The sequence below is a fragment of the Nycticebus coucang genome, chromosome 5, assembly GCF_027406575.1.
Source record: "Nycticebus coucang isolate mNycCou1 chromosome 5, mNycCou1.pri, whole genome shotgun sequence".
Lineage (NCBI taxonomy): Eukaryota > Metazoa > Chordata > Mammalia > Primates > Lorisidae > Nycticebus > Nycticebus coucang.
This window is the reverse complement of record NC_069784.1, coordinates 108514014-108529379: the sequence shown is the minus strand read 5'-3', so window position 1 is coordinate 108529379 and position 15366 is coordinate 108514014. Positions and strand designations below refer to the sequence as shown.

Sequence of the window (15366 nt, the reverse complement as noted above, 5' to 3'; positions counted from 1 at the left end):
GGCCATGACTCTCTAGCCTGTGCAACAAAGTGACATCCTGTCTCAAAACAAACAAACAAAGGAAGAGGGAGACTTCTAGCCTCCAGAATTGTGAGACAGTGAATTTCTATTGCCTAAGCCACTTTGTGGTCCTTTGTTTTAACAGACCCCTAGGAAACTAATACACAAAGTATCTAGATAAAAATTTGGATAGGCACAACCAACATGCTAATACACGTATTCTCAGAATCCATACTTGATTTCACACAGGTGTCTTCAAAATCCCAGCAGCAGTCGCCTCGGTCTTTGCAGCCCGCATCACACCGGCAGCCCTCAAGTCCTCTATATGATGCAAGGAAGCATTTCTTCCTGCAGCTACCTGCAGAGTAAAAGAAAGGAAGATACTGGCATTGAGGAGTTACCCGGTGTCTCCAGCCTTGATGGGGGAAGCGCACAGAAGTACTGAGCACAAGACAGGGCAGACGGATGGATGCTTTTTACGGTGCTGCTGATCCCCAGTGCGGGGTGATCAACGGTGAGACACTGACAGATACAAGGAGATAGGGGAGCGCCCGGGGCAGGGCACAACTAGCAAGTGCTCCGAAGATGCTGTTAATCTTGAGAAGGGGATCATCGTTTTTACAACTGGTGAAGCTCAGAAGAGCACTTTGAAGGACAGAAGATTGGTCGTAATGGACAGAAGATGGGTAGAGTTCAAAGTTAAAGATGGACTGGTAAGAGGAAAGGTGTGTACGCCACACGAAGAAGGCTGAAGCCTAACCTTCGGTAATGGGAGGCCGTAACGAGTAAGCAAAGGGCAGGTAGACCTGTGTCTGAGAAACTCACTCTGGATGAGAGGTGAAGGCGAGCAGGGCAGGGACGAAACATCTTGGACCAAGCAGGAAATTCTAATCCAAATCAAAACTGAGAAAGGCCTAAAGGAAGATAGTAGCATCAGACACAAGGAAGATAGAAATCGAGCTAAGGGAAATGAAAGCACAGTTAATAGGAGGGAAGCTTTGTATCCAGAGTGAAGAAGAAGGAACCCACCGTGACTTCTAAGACACAGAGCAAGGCCCTGAGAAGGGCAGCACGGTTTTGTAGATATCTAAGCAAATGTTCATCTAGGAGGGAGTCTGAATATCCAGGTCTGCAGTTCAGGAAAGAAAGAGATAAACTGAAGATTCAGAGTCATCAGCCTAGTAGTGATAATAAGCAATGGGAACACTGTAGCTGTCACTGTACAGAGTGTGTGCCCAGCTAAGTATAATTTCCCTTTGCTTACCGAATTCTTACAGAATATTATCTGTAATTCTCTAGTGATACTTGCTTTCTCCTTTGTATTCTACAGGAGTCCCTTAAAAGCAAGGAGGGCATATGGTATGTTTGGGGAAATTCAACTATTCATACCTTGCCCCATCCCTTGAAAACTCTGCACGGCTTTAAACTAGTTCCATGAATATGTATTTTAGCATCATTAAGTTTCAGTCACTGATTAGGTCTTAGGGTTAAAATTAGAAAAAAGGCAGATATGTTTATAGAGACTTTGTATGAATAATTTTTTTTTTTCCCAGTAGCAAGTACAGAGCAGTAGTGACTAGTACATGGTAATGGGACACATGGCTAGCTATGTGGGGAGGCAGAGTCTACTGGTATTCTTGCCTTACAACATATACAAAAATTAATTTTATGAGCTTAACAAAATATAAATGCCTCAGGAGTTAGTGGTTAAGGAAAGAACTTTAGGATACTCATTTTCAAAAAATACCAAAAAATTGGGTCAGACATGGTGGTTCACACCTGTAATCCTAGCACTCTGGAGGCTAGGTGGACTGCCTGAGCTCACAGGTTCAAGACCAGCCTGAGACAGAGCAAGACCACGTCTCTAAAAATAGCCAGGTGTTGTGCTGGGTGCCTGTAGTCCCAGCTACTTGGGAGGCTGAAGTAGGAGAATTGCTTGAGCCCAAGAGTTTGAGGTTGTTGTGGGCTGTGATGCCACAAAACTCTATCAAGGGTGACATAGTAAGACTCTGTCTCAAAAAAAAAAAAAAGTACACAAAATTAAAGAAGATAAGGATTGACATAACAGGCACTGAAAATAATAATTCTCAAAGTAATAGATCTCTTGAACTCAGCCGACTGTAGTTGGACTCTAAAGAACATAAACCAGAAGACGCAGATGATTTTCGAAGTACTCTTACAAAAAGCTGGTGAACATATGAAGACGGTAGTGATTTCTCACTAGCAATCAAATCAAGGCGATACACTGATTTGGGTCATATAATTCACAAAATCTTTCAGGAAAGTTCTATGACAATGTGAAATAAAAGTTTTAAAAGGTGTATTTTTAAAAAGAAAGAAAATATCTAGAAAGAAAGGAAAATGAGTTGATGAAAACACAAATATAGCATTGCTACACTATGCATGAAATCCCTAGAAGAAGATATCATGGTGAGATGATAACCTTAATTACCTTCAAGGGGGAAACTCCATGTGTAAAGGATAGTAAGGAAAAGAACCCTTTTGAATTAATAATGGGATTTTATTACATATTCAAGACTAGTAATAATTTGAAAAGTCTATCTGCAAAGTGGAGAATATTTTCTTTAAAATATTTATAAACGGCTCAGTGCCCGTAGCACAGTGGTTACAGCACCAGCCACATACACGGAGGGTGGCGGGTTCAAACCCCACCCAGGCCAACTAAACAACTGCAACAAAAAAATAGCTGGGCATTGTGGTGGGCGCCTGTAGTCCCAGCTACTCGGGAGGCTGAGGCAAGAGAATTGCCTAAGCCCAGGAGTTGGAGGTTGCTGTGAGCTGTGATGCTACGGCACTCTACCAAGGGCTATAAAATGAGACTCTGTCTCAAAAAAAAATTATATCCAGGCTAGGTGCGGTGGCTCACACCTGTAATCCTAGCACTCTGGGAGGCTGAAGCAGATGGATTGCCTGAACTCAGAAGTTCGAGACCAGCCTGAGCAAGAGCAACACCCTATTTTTACTAAAAATAGGAAGAAAAAAAAAAAACTAGCTAGGTGTTGTGGTGGGCACCTGTAGTTCTAGCTACTCAGGAGGGTGAGGCAAGAGGATTGCTCAAGCCCTAGAGTTTGAGGTTGCTGTGAACTATGATACCACAGCACTCCACCTAGGACGACAGAGTAAGAGTCTATGACAAAAAAAAATATATATCCAATATTATGGTACATTTTTTTTAAAAAAGAGTCCTTATCTTTTAGAAGCACACACTGGAATGCTTATACAAATGAAATGCTGTCAGCCATTTGCTTCAAAATAACATGGAGAGGAGTCAGTGGATAAAGGTATAGATAAAACAAGATTGGTCATGAACTGTCTGGGTGCTGTGGCTCATGCCTTTAATCCAGCACTCTGGGAGGCCGAGGTGGGTGAATCACTTGAGGTCACAAGTTCGAGACCAGTCTGAGAAAGAGGGAGACCCCATCTCTAAAAAAAAAAAAAAAAAAAAAAATAGCCGGGTTTTGTGGCAGGCACTTCCAGCTACTTGGGAGGCTGAGGCAAGAGGATACCTTGAGCCCCAAGAGTTTGAGGTTTCTGTGAACTGTGACACCATGGCACTCTACTGAGAGGGTCAGAGTGATGGATACATGGACCATTATTCAATCAGTTTTTTTCTTTTTACTTTTGTATGTTTAAAATTTTTTATTAATTAAAAAAATCCTCATACCCTTTAATTACAGTCATTTTACTTCTAAACTCTATCCTAAAACACACACATAAAGATCTATGTTCAGAAATATTCTCCATGATATTATCCATAATTGCATAAATATTTTTAAAAGTGAAACCATCTTAACATACATTAAAGTGAGGGTATATTGAATTATTATATCTATATAAAATGACCTCACAGCACTTTGGGATGCCAGTGGAATTTATTTTAAATGCTTCTGTTCTTATTTTTAGAATGCAAACCAGAAAATACAGTTTTCTTATTAAATATAGCTGGTTGATTAGTCTCATGTACCTCCTCAGTCTCCCCAAATTCTACAAAAATGTCACCAAAACAGCAAGAAAAAACAGGTTTTGAAAAGACGTAAGTGCTGTAAATAGAATAAGAGATGATGGAATTAGGAAAAAATATTGAAAAATAGAAATAGCAGAATGAAGGAATCAACTAAACTTCCAGGAGGGTGGGAGCCCTTGAAAAAGTAAAAGCCAAGTGACTTTTCTGCAGAACTCCAGAGAGGGAGGTCCTGGACTTGGAGGCACCAAGTGCCATTAGATGAGGGGGGAGAGGGACGAGCACAGGCTAAATGTAGGGGACCTGGCTAAAGTCTGAATGTGGACCAGGGACTGCACCCTGCGTCCCTCCCCAGACTACGAGGCTCTGAATCTGGAGGAAGTAGGAATGATTTTCATCGCAGAGACAACAGACATCGAAGAAGATAGAGACGGGAGAAAAGACCAACAAGTCTTGTCTGAAAAGGAACAGATGGTCACCAGACATTGGAGGACAGCAGGATGGCCTCCAGCACAAAAGCCAAAAACCAAACAAACAAGATCAAAGAAAAACTTGATTGAAAAGGAAACAATACAGGGAACAGAAGAGTTAGAACACAAAGACAGACACACGCTTGAGAGCCTCAGACAAGAGAGAAGGTACTATATCCAGAAAATAAGAAGCACAGGTTCATACAAAAAAAAAAAAGAAAGAAAGAAAGAAAAGGAGGCAACATTCAGGGTGGTGCTATTGGAAATGAAACTGTGAGAGAAGTAATGAAAAATTCAACAGAAGGGTGCGGTAGGCAGAATTATGGTTTCCGAGAAGATTTCATGTCCTAATCCCCAAAACTGTAATTTTGTTTTCTTATGCAACAAAGGGACTTTGCAGATGTAATTAAGGATACTAATTAGTTGATCTTTTAAAAAATATATAAATTGATTTTGGTTTAATACTATTACATGTAGGATGATTCATGTGCAACATTGTTGATCGTAAAACATGGAGATAGAGTTTAAAAAAAGAAAGAAAGAAAGAGAATAGAGATATTATTAAATAAATCATATTATAAAAATTTCCAGAAATGAAGAGCATAAATTATACCTCATTATTACTGCCTACCAAGTTTGCCAGGGAAAAACTCACACTAGGAAACTAATACAGTTAAGAGATCTTGAAAATCTACCAATAATCACAAATCAGAATGGTATCAGCCAGGTGCAGTGGCTAACCCTGGTAATTCTAGCAACCTGGGAGGCCAAGGCAAGTGGATTGCCTGAGCTGACAAGTATGAGACCAGCCTGAGCCAGAGTGAGACCTGGTTTCTAAAAAAATAGCCTGGCATTGGGGCAGGCAGGTAGTCGCAGCTACTTGGGAGACAGAGGCAAGAGAATTACTTGAGCCCAAGAGTTTGTGGTTGCTGTGAGCTGTGACACCACCACACTCTACCGAGGGCAACAGAGATTCTGCCTCAAAAGAAAAATAAAATGGTATCAAATTTGTTGAAAGCCACACTGGATGCTATAAGACAGGGAAATATTTTCAAATTTCTAGAAAAAAATTTTTCATCTTAAAATTCATTCTCTAGCCAAACTGTCAATGTTCGATTAGAAACCTAAAAATGTCTTTAGATAGGCAAGGACTCTCATGCATCCTAGTTTAGGAAGTTATCCAGGATATTCTTTAACAAAATGAGGATGTGAAACAAGAAAAAAGAGATTTAAAAGAAACACAGGATGAGTTGAAGACCAGCCTGAGCAAGAGCGAGACCCTGTCTCTAAAAAACAGCTAGGCATTGTGGTGGGCACCTGTAGTCCCAGCTACTAGGGAGGCTGAGGCAGAAGATCACTTGAGCCCAGAAATGTGAGGTTGTTGTGAGCTATGATGTCACAGCACTAGCTTTCCTCTTAAATCCCGGCCACCCCTTTCCAGTCTTACATGTTTCTTCCTCTCATCTCCCCAATTCTTTAAGGTTAGTGTATGCTAGTCACGTGGATTTAAATCCTACATATGATGCTGGCAGCCACCACAGTGTATGCCAGGGCTGGACCTCACCTCTGAAGCCAGCCTTATATGTTCAACCACCTCCATGACTTCTTCATGTCAACATCTAGCAGGTATTTCAAATTTAACATGTCTACAACTGAGCTCCTGATATTTTTCCCCTAAACTAGCTCTTGTCAACAGTCTTCCCCATCTCAATTCTGGATGTTTCATATTTCCACATGTTCACACCAAAATTCTTGGGGTCATTCTTGATGCCTCTCTTTCTCACCTCATACCTAATCTGTCAATAAAATCTATATATAGGCCAGGAGAGGTGACTCATGCCTATAATCCTAGCCCTCTGGGCGGTGGAAGCAGGTGGATTGCTTGAGCTCAGGAGTTTGAGACCAGCCTGACAAGAATGAGACAAGTCTCTACTAACAATAGAAAAACTAGCCGGCATAGTGGCAGGTGCCTGTAGTCCCAGCTACTCAGGAGGCTGAGGCAAGGGGATCGCTTAAGCCCAAGAGTTTGAGGTTGCTGTGAGCTATGCTGCCATGGCACTCTACCCAGGGTGACAGAGTGAGACTCTGTCTCAAAAAAAAAAAAAAAATCTATGTACCACCAAAAACAATCCATATACCACATTAATATAAATCCAGGATCCAAGTACTTTTTACCAGTTACAATCCTGCCAACCTGGACCAAGACAGAAGACTTGTCCATATTATAGCAGTAATCTCCACATTAGTCTATTTTGCTCTTGCTCTGCCGTCTGTTCATAAGGCAGCAGCCCTAGGGATGCTGTCAAAAAGCAAACCAGAGCATACCATCCCTTTGTGCAAACCCTCAAATCACCACTCAGAAGAAAGCCAAACACACCAACTTTGACAGACCGATTCCTACAACATCTGGCTTCTCTTCACCTGGCCCATCTCATTTTACGACTACTTCCCTCTAGTCCTCTTAGTTGTAGCTCATGCCTCCTTGTTATGCTGTAGACGGAGCAGCTGGGCAACCTCCTGCCGTAGGCCTTTGCACCTGCTATTCCTTTACTCTTCACATAAAAGTATTTCTCACACACACACACACACACACCCCATTCTGATTCAAAATTTCATATTCTCCTTTTTGGCTTTATTTCCTCTTTAGCACTTTCCATATCGTATGATTTATAGTTTTTCTCATTTATGTTTTTGCTGTCTGTCTTCCATGCTAGAATGTAAACTGCTGGAAAGATTTGTGTCTGTTCTCTTCACCACTGTATCCCAGTAATTAATTATAATAGTACCACACGCAAAGTCAGCGTCAATTTTTGAAGAATAAGTAAAAACTATGTACACACAAGACAGTAAATTTGTAAGAATATACACAAACTTTAAAACCACACATTAGAAAAAACACATATATTTTCTATGCAGGGTGGGTTAACTGGAGTGGAGATTGATGAGAATGGCCCAAGGTTGGGGTTTCGGAGAACAGAGGTGATGGAAGAATGAGGAATAAATGGGATGAAAGTGATAGGGAGGCAAATACCACACTCTGGGAGGGAGGGGGAAGGGAGGGAGGCCACATTCCCTATCAGCCTATTAGACTGATAGAGCTAAAAGGAAGAGAACGAGGAAAAACAATCTGGCAAGCCAACCAGGAAATGTATTAATGTACAAAAGGAGTAGAAGAGCTGGATGGAACAATAGGAGGTTTTGTCCAGAGATTTATGCCTTTTGCAATCAATTTCTGTGATTTGGAGCTTAAAATAGTCAAGAAAGGATGCCCATTTGCATGCAGGAACCTCAGAATAATATCACTAACATAGCCTGCCAACATTCCTGAGGTCCAGGAGAGCACCCTGGCTCAGAAACACAACAGCAAAATGACCAAGAGAAGGCAGAATTGTTTCCAACTAATCTTCACTTTTTTAGTTTTACTGTGTTTTTAGACACTCCCCGTCAAACTAGAAGTCATTAGTCAAGTTGAAAAGGGCCATGAATGAACTAACAACCTGGCCACGTACTTCACCTTGGTAAAAGGATCACATCAATACATAAAAAGGGAAAAAATCCTTTTTATATAGTCAATTGTGTATAGTATATTACTATTTGTACTAATGGGAAATGGCAAAAAGGATATAGAAGTGTTTTTGTATTGGGGGCATGTTTCTCCTATTTTTCTTTGCTTCTTATGATAAAAACAAACATTTGGAGCCTTTATTATGTACTATTTTTTAAGTTTGGGGCACTGTCTAACCAAGAAATACTGAGATGTCAGAGATGGAGCAGTATTAATATGCATCAAGGTGGTAGGTGGTGGAAGGTCAAGGTCACAGGAGTAGTGTAACCAAGACTTTCAAGGTCTAGACATTTCATCATCAGATGTCGATAATTATAGCAGGATCTGGGATGGAAAGTGTGATCCAGTTGTCAAAGTCCTCTACAAAGCTGAGGAAGGGCAAAGAAAAATACCAGAAAGATAATGAGTCTCAAAGGAACATGGGTGTTGGTATAAGGGTAAAAGGGAAAAGTCCAGAAATGACTTTGTCAAGAAATGGACAGTAGAAAATGCCGAGCACAGGGGTGGGCTCCTGATAAGTGGGGCTGTGGGAGAGGGAGAAGCCTAGGAGAGAACTGCATGAAGTGGGGGGGGAGGGGGGTTGGGAGGGAGACACATTTTAATAAAAGCCAGGAGAAAGAAGAAATAAGACCATGTTCTGAGAAAAGGCTGAGGGGTGTACCTTGCTTTTCTGGTTTCCTGAGTCCAAGTCCCAGGCCTAAGGAAAGTGACACAGTCACCAACAAAGCAAGAAGAACCTATTACAAGAAAAGGAAAAGTAACCTTTACAATTTTAAAAATTTTATACAAGGATACAAATAAACCCAACCTCTCTGAGTACCTTCTCTAAGTACCCAGGGCAAGCTAGTTAGGTGGCATCCCAGATCTAACAACGACAGAGATGTGTTACTTTATTTAATGTCTGAAAATAAGAGAGAAGGTTTGGAAAGAATTTTAAAATACCATTTATTACAGATCTTCGAATTCAAATACATTCACCATTCAAATGCAATGAGTTTAATCCCAAATTGAATTAAAGTAAAAATTAAAACCGTGAAATCACTTTGCCTGCCAATTTTTTTTCTTTTTTTTTAATGAGGCACCAAATCTGGAGATTATTTACCAAAAAGCATTCCAGGACAGTGAAATCTTTAACTGCCTTATTTCTAGGGAGTAGGATTGGGTTTTTTCCTTCTGCATCAGAGGATAGTAAGAATATATAATATATGTTAAAATATAATATCCAATTAATTAACTGGCAAGTAATCTACTTTATATTTCCAGCTCATACAAATGATTTAGGGTAACTTGGAAACTGCTTGACCAGAGATTGTTTGTATCATTCATCAGCACTCTGCTGACAGAGTTCTTCCGTGTAAAGGACTTTATGCTGAGATTAGATTAAGCCATGAGATAATTAAAAGGAATTCTCACTGCCCTCTGTCCTCATCCCCGAAGTCCTCAGATAAGCATGCTTATGATCAGGCTGGAATACTGTATGTTGTCAGAAATGGCAACAGACACAGCAATTACTTAGGAAAATATTCTACAATAAACTTTGTTATAGTTTAAAATACAAATAATAACTTTGACAAAAGAAAAAACAGAAAATCAGTTTTGCATAGATGATTAAGAACTACATAAACAATTGATTTGGGAGGAGGGTTCTTTTCATTCTGAGGGACAACTGGAAAATCACATCGAACTTTCACAATGGAAGTAAATTCAGTGACTGGGAAAATGTTAAAATACTGAGAAAACAGTAATATAAGGCCTCCAAGTATTAGGAGGTCTCAACGTTAGCCCAAGGACCAAAAATTTCAGTGTGACTGTATGTAGTGGAGAGATTGGAGAGGAGAAAGTGAGTATAAGTATGTGTTAAATGACACCATTGGCAGCTGGCCCCTGGTCTGTTGCTCACCAACCACAGGCAACCAGTCCTAGGACGACTGCAGCAAAATAACACTAGCGAACTTCTTAGGGCAAACCTCATCTACCATAGATTTACAAATTTTGGTTTACATCTTATCTTTGGTACTTTCATCCTTCAAACTTGCTGGAAAAATCAACAACATGGAGTTGTCCTTAGGATGCTAGCACTGTTTCCTCACGATTTGTATTTGTTACATGTATTAATGGCTTGTTTCCTGATTCTGTAAGAGATTCACTTTTGACCTCTTATAATCATTAACTTTAAGATGTAATTCTGAGAAAGCTTCTTTATATTGGGGTGCACTTGCATCTAAAACTACCTTTTGCTGTGCATAAAATGGGAAGAATACTCTGGATTCCAAAACTCACTGAGAACTCAACATTTGGCTTTAGTGTGGCTGAATAAAGAGTACTTAAAACATAGTAGATACCTTTACATCTTGTAAATGAAACATCAGTCAAAATTTGAAAGCATTAGAGTACTTCTGAAATAATGATTTTAAAATATTGACCTCCATTATATGTACTAAAAAACCACTAGGACACAAAAAAGGAAAATATGCATAAATTGTTCTCCTAAGGATTTTAGAACTTCCCTAATTGACAAGGTAGCATAAAATGCTAAGTAGCATAACAATGACGAAGAGCTCTCTAAAATTCCCAGAAGAAAAAGAGGAAATAGGACATACCAAAGGCTTACTTTAAGGAGCCCAGAGCTTTTATATATTGTTTCATTTACTGCTTGAAATAATGCTGGAGAGCCAGAGCAGACAGATGGTGACATTAACTCAAGTAGGGAATTTAACAAAAGCTGCAACAAGTTAGAGGCAAAAAAATAATGCAATTGGTTTTGGCTTAAGGTACTACGTGAGAATCCAGGAAGCAGGTGGGGCCCAGTGATGAGTGCCTGTAGTCTCACGGACTCAAAGAATAGAAGTTTGAGATCAGCCTGGGCAACACCGTGAGACCCTGTCACTAAAATTAATATTTTTAAAAGTTAAAAGAAAATAATTGCATGACAGAGACTCAGTAAAATGTCAAAACTAGTAGGTTACTTGAAATTCTTGATAAGGAATATTATTCCTAAAACCACTGGAGAAGATGAGCTTGCTGAAAGTAAAGATCTTTAGATAGAATTTAGATAAGCTTATATGGTAATTTGGCATGAGAAGAAAGATAAAATGGCCAAGAATGCAGATAAAGGGAAAAGTCATAAAAAATGAGAATTTCAGTGGCAAGTACTCAACAATATCCGTGATTGTTGTTAGGGCCACTCAAGCGCGAAGGACAGGGGTGGGGGGGTTGGGGTGGGGAGAAGATGTAATTGCTGGGGGGCAGAGTGGGGAGGCGGACTTTAGTACAGTAGAAAAAAAGCCACAGCATAAGAAATGGTTGGGAGCTGAGAAAACACAGGCAGTGTAGGCAGCCTCATTTTCCCTAAAATTTGATCATGAAAGGAAAAAAAATAATTTTTTTTGAGTTTTTTCCAAGGTTAGGGGGTGCAACAGAGGAGATCTTACCACATAAAAGGGCAAGAAAAAGAAAACAGCGGAAAGAGATTATCTCCAGGAGTAAAGTAAAATAGGACAACATTAATAGTTTGGAAAAAATATATCATAAAATACAGTGATTTTAATTTCTCACTCTGGTTTTAAAATATTTAATGCAATAAAAAGTGAATTGGAAGATAATTATAATCACACTAAAAAAATCAGTGTTGCAAAGTGTTTTCATAAATTCCAATGTTTTAGATTAATCCCATGTTAATTTGTTACTCGAATTTTTTACTTGTAAATGATGAGTTAAAATGTTCATTTGCATTAGAATTGTCATAAAGGATAAAACTGAATACAGTTACTGGAAATTTTACATTTCAGTAATAACACAAAGAAATATAAATGAAGAATCATACTTTTAACATTTGTCACAAAGCTAGAAAGGTAAAGTTAAGAATTGTACTTACAACACAAATGATTTTATACTTCTTAAGAGTGTTCTTCTTAACAGGTTCTTCTGTTGACAAAGTCAGCATAGATTCCATTGTTCTGGCAGCTGCATAGACTTGTTTTATCAGAATGAGTGGTGCTGCTTTCTTAGAGTCTGGCAAAGACAAACTTTTACCAGTTACAAACCTGTGCCTGACTTTTAAATGTTTGGGAAGATCACAGCTCTTTAGTGATTGGGCAATCTAGATAGAGGAAAAATGTTGTAATAACAATAGTATCAAAAGGTTAAGGTTCATTTCCAGTGTATTCAAACAACTGTTGCTTTCCCCCCCTAGTTTATATTACATGCTAATCAAGATACAAAATGACAACAATTCAATAATCAAATTTTAATACAATCTGATTATTTCTTCTTTAAATAACCCCAAACAAGAAGTTTTGTTACAGATTTTAGGGAGATCTTACTTTTTACGTAAACTTTGTACCACAGTTGAAAACCAACGTATTAAAAAAGGACTTTGGGGCTTGGCACCTGTCGCTCAGTGGTTAGGGCATCGGCCACATACACCAGGGCTGTCCGGCTGCCAAACAACAATGACAACTACAACAATAACAACAAAAAAATAGCCAGGCATTGTGGCAGACGCCTGTAGTCCCAGCTGCTTGGGAGGCTGAGGCAAGAGAATCACTTAAGCCCAAGAGTTTGAGGTTGCTGGGAGCTATAAGCTGTGATGCCACGGCACTCTACCAAGGGTGATAAACTGAGACTCTGTCTCAAAAAAATAAAATAAAATAAAAAATAAAAAAGGACTTTGGGGCTCTGCTCGATGACTCATGCCTATTAACTCTAGCACTCTGGGAGGGTGAGATGGGAGGATGGCTTGAGCTCAGGAATTTGAGACCAGCCTAGGCAAAGAGCAGACCCCATTTCTATTAAAAATAGAAAAATTTGCCATGTGCAGTGGCATATGCCTGTAGTTCCACCTACTGGAGGGGCTGAGGCAGGAGGATCCCTTGAGCCCAGGACTTTGAGATTGCTGTGAGTTATGACACCACTGCTCTCTGGCTGGATAACAGAGAGAGACTCTGCCTCAAAAAAGGGAAGAAAGAAAAAGTGCTTTGAAACATTTTTAGGAATTCTGCAATTACTGGGCCAATATAAAGTACTTAATTATGTGGTAATTATTATTTTTTAAATTATATGCACCTGTTTTTATTGAGGTTGAGTACTTAAAATCTGTGGTGATTATATCTTGCATTTTACAGTGTTCATAATTTAAGTCATGTTCATTTTTTCCTTATTTATATACACATACAGACTTTCTAATATATATACTCCATGTTGAGAAGGGGTCACGGGATTATGATGAAAGAAACTAAATTAATAATAGTGTGACCAAAGAGATTCATAGCAAATGGGGGGGGGGGGCACTAATTTCTTCCAGTTTCAATGACCCTAAGCCAGTGATTCTCAAAGTGTGGTTCCATGGAACATCGGCCCTAAAATAATTTCCTTGGTCAAAGAAAGCTTGAGAACGCATCTCTAATGTAAAGAATATAAAAATTCTGTAAGCTATGGTACATCTTTTAGAAAAGCACTACTCTAAACTCCTCCATCTCTAAAAACAGTGGAAGAAAATATGAAAAGAATCTATTCTAATATACAGTGATTCCTGAAGGTTAAGGGTATTTCTGAAAATCATGTCTAAATCTCTTTTTCTGTTACTGAAGCCTGCTCTCTTAAGAAAAAGTCTGCCACATGGGAACCATGTTTGGTTTTATGCCTTTGAGGATTTGTCCGAGGCTTTTCTTTTTTTTTTTTTAGAGACAGAGTCTCACTATGTCGCCCTCAGTAGAGTGCCATGGCGTCACAGCTTACAGTAACCCCCAACTCCTGGGCTCAGGTGATTCTCCTGCCTCAGCCTCTCAAGCAGCTGGGACCACAAGTGCCTGCCACAACGCCCGGCTATTTTTTGTTGCAGTTTGGCCAGGGCCAGGTTCGAACCTGCCACCCTCGGCATATGGGGCCGGCGCCCTACACACTCTTTTTTTTTTTTTTTTTGGAGACAGAGCCTCAAGCTGTCACCCTGGGTAGAGTGCTGTAGTCACAGCTCACAGCAACCTCTAACTCCTGGGCTCAAGCGATTCTCCTGCCTCCACCTCCCAAGTAGCTGGGACTACAGGCGCCCGCCACAACGCCCACCTATTTTTTGGTTGCAGCCGTCATTGTTGTTTGGCTGGCCCAGGCTGGATTCGAACCAGCTCAGGTGTATGTGGCTTGTGTCTTAGCCACTTGAGCCACAGGCGCCGAGCCTCTCTGAGGCTTTTCAATCACCTTTTGTCCCTGTATACTGCCCACTTCAATTCCCACCCCAGGCCTACCCAGTGGAAGCACGGGCATTAGGAGCTGATTCAGAGGGAATTAATTCTAGAACTAAAAGACACCATAGAAAGCATCAAATCCAGGGGCTTGCAGACTTTCTCAGAACTGCGTGGACTTTCAGGTGTTTTAAAATCAAAAATAAAAACATTTTTGAATATATTTACTTTTTTTTTTTTTTTTTTTTGGCCTGGGTTGGGTTTGAACCCACCACCTCCAGCACATGGGGCCGGTGCCCTACTCCTTTGAGCCACAGGCACCGCCCCCATTTTTGATATTTTTAGCACACAATTTACTGTATTGGGTGAATTTAGAAGCACTATTTTTGGTTTTATTTGAATTTGATATTTTAAATTCTTAAGTACAGATTCCATTTCATTTGAATTATCTTCCATAGTTTGGCCTAAAGCAGCAACATTTTTTAAATATCCCTTCAGGTGATTCTTTTTTGTTTGTTTTTTGAAACAGAGTCTTACCTTGTCACCCTTGGTACAGTGCCGTGGGGTCATAGCTCACAGCAACCTCTAACTCTTGGGCTCAAGCCATTCTCTTGCCTCAGCCTCCCAAGTAGCTGGGACTATAGGAGCCCGCCACAACGCCCTGGAAGTCTTGCTCTGGCTCAGCCTGGTCTCTAACTGAGGAGATCAGACAATCCACCCACTTCAGCCTCCCAGGTGATAGGATTACAGGCATGAGCCACCTCGCCCGGCCTTCTTCCATGATTTTGTATATAGCATAGGTCAGTCTATATACTTACTTTCAAATTCTTTTCTTAAAGAAAATGTAAACATTCCTTAAGTATTCTAATCAAATTGGCAAATGTTACAGATAAAGTCAGAAGACACACCCCAGGGGCTCAGTTACTTCCACAAGATTCCACTGGTTACTGAAACCTTAGAAGTGAGATACCACCAGGGGGCTACTTCAGAGCATTTTGTTGTCATAGCATAACTGATTTGATAGAAACAAAGATCAAGCCTACATCACAATTTGTCTCAAAATCAGAGAATCCCTGGAATCTGTTTGCCCAATCATTTGATATGTGCCTTCCATTTTTATGGGTTTCTGATTGCCAGTTTGCCCGCAGGTCATTCTACCCACTCTGATTTCAC

General features: G+C 40.0%; 1 protein-coding gene across 3 annotated transcripts in view; it reads right to left on the bottom strand.

The window, feature by feature from the left end:
- The window catches only part of ENPP3 (ectonucleotide pyrophosphatase/phosphodiesterase 3), a 90233-nt gene extending 78123 nt beyond the window's left edge, over window positions 1–12110 (bottom strand). Inside the window, exons 1-3 of one of the 3 annotated variants that reach the window (XM_053592066.1) lie at window positions 11892–12110; window positions 8679–8754; window positions 236–358 (exon numbers count right to left, since the gene is read on the bottom strand). In XM_053592066.1, coding sequence (XP_053448041.1) covers window positions 236–358; window positions 8679–8754; window positions 11892–11969 — 277 coding nt within the window. In that variant the 5' untranslated portion in view covers window positions 11970–12110. The remainder of the gene's footprint in view (window positions 1–235; window positions 359–8678; window positions 8755–11891) is intronic. The other 2 variants (XM_053592067.1, XM_053592068.1) reach the window with 2 other exon arrangements.
- Between the last annotated feature and the right edge of the window lie 3256 nt (window positions 12111–15366).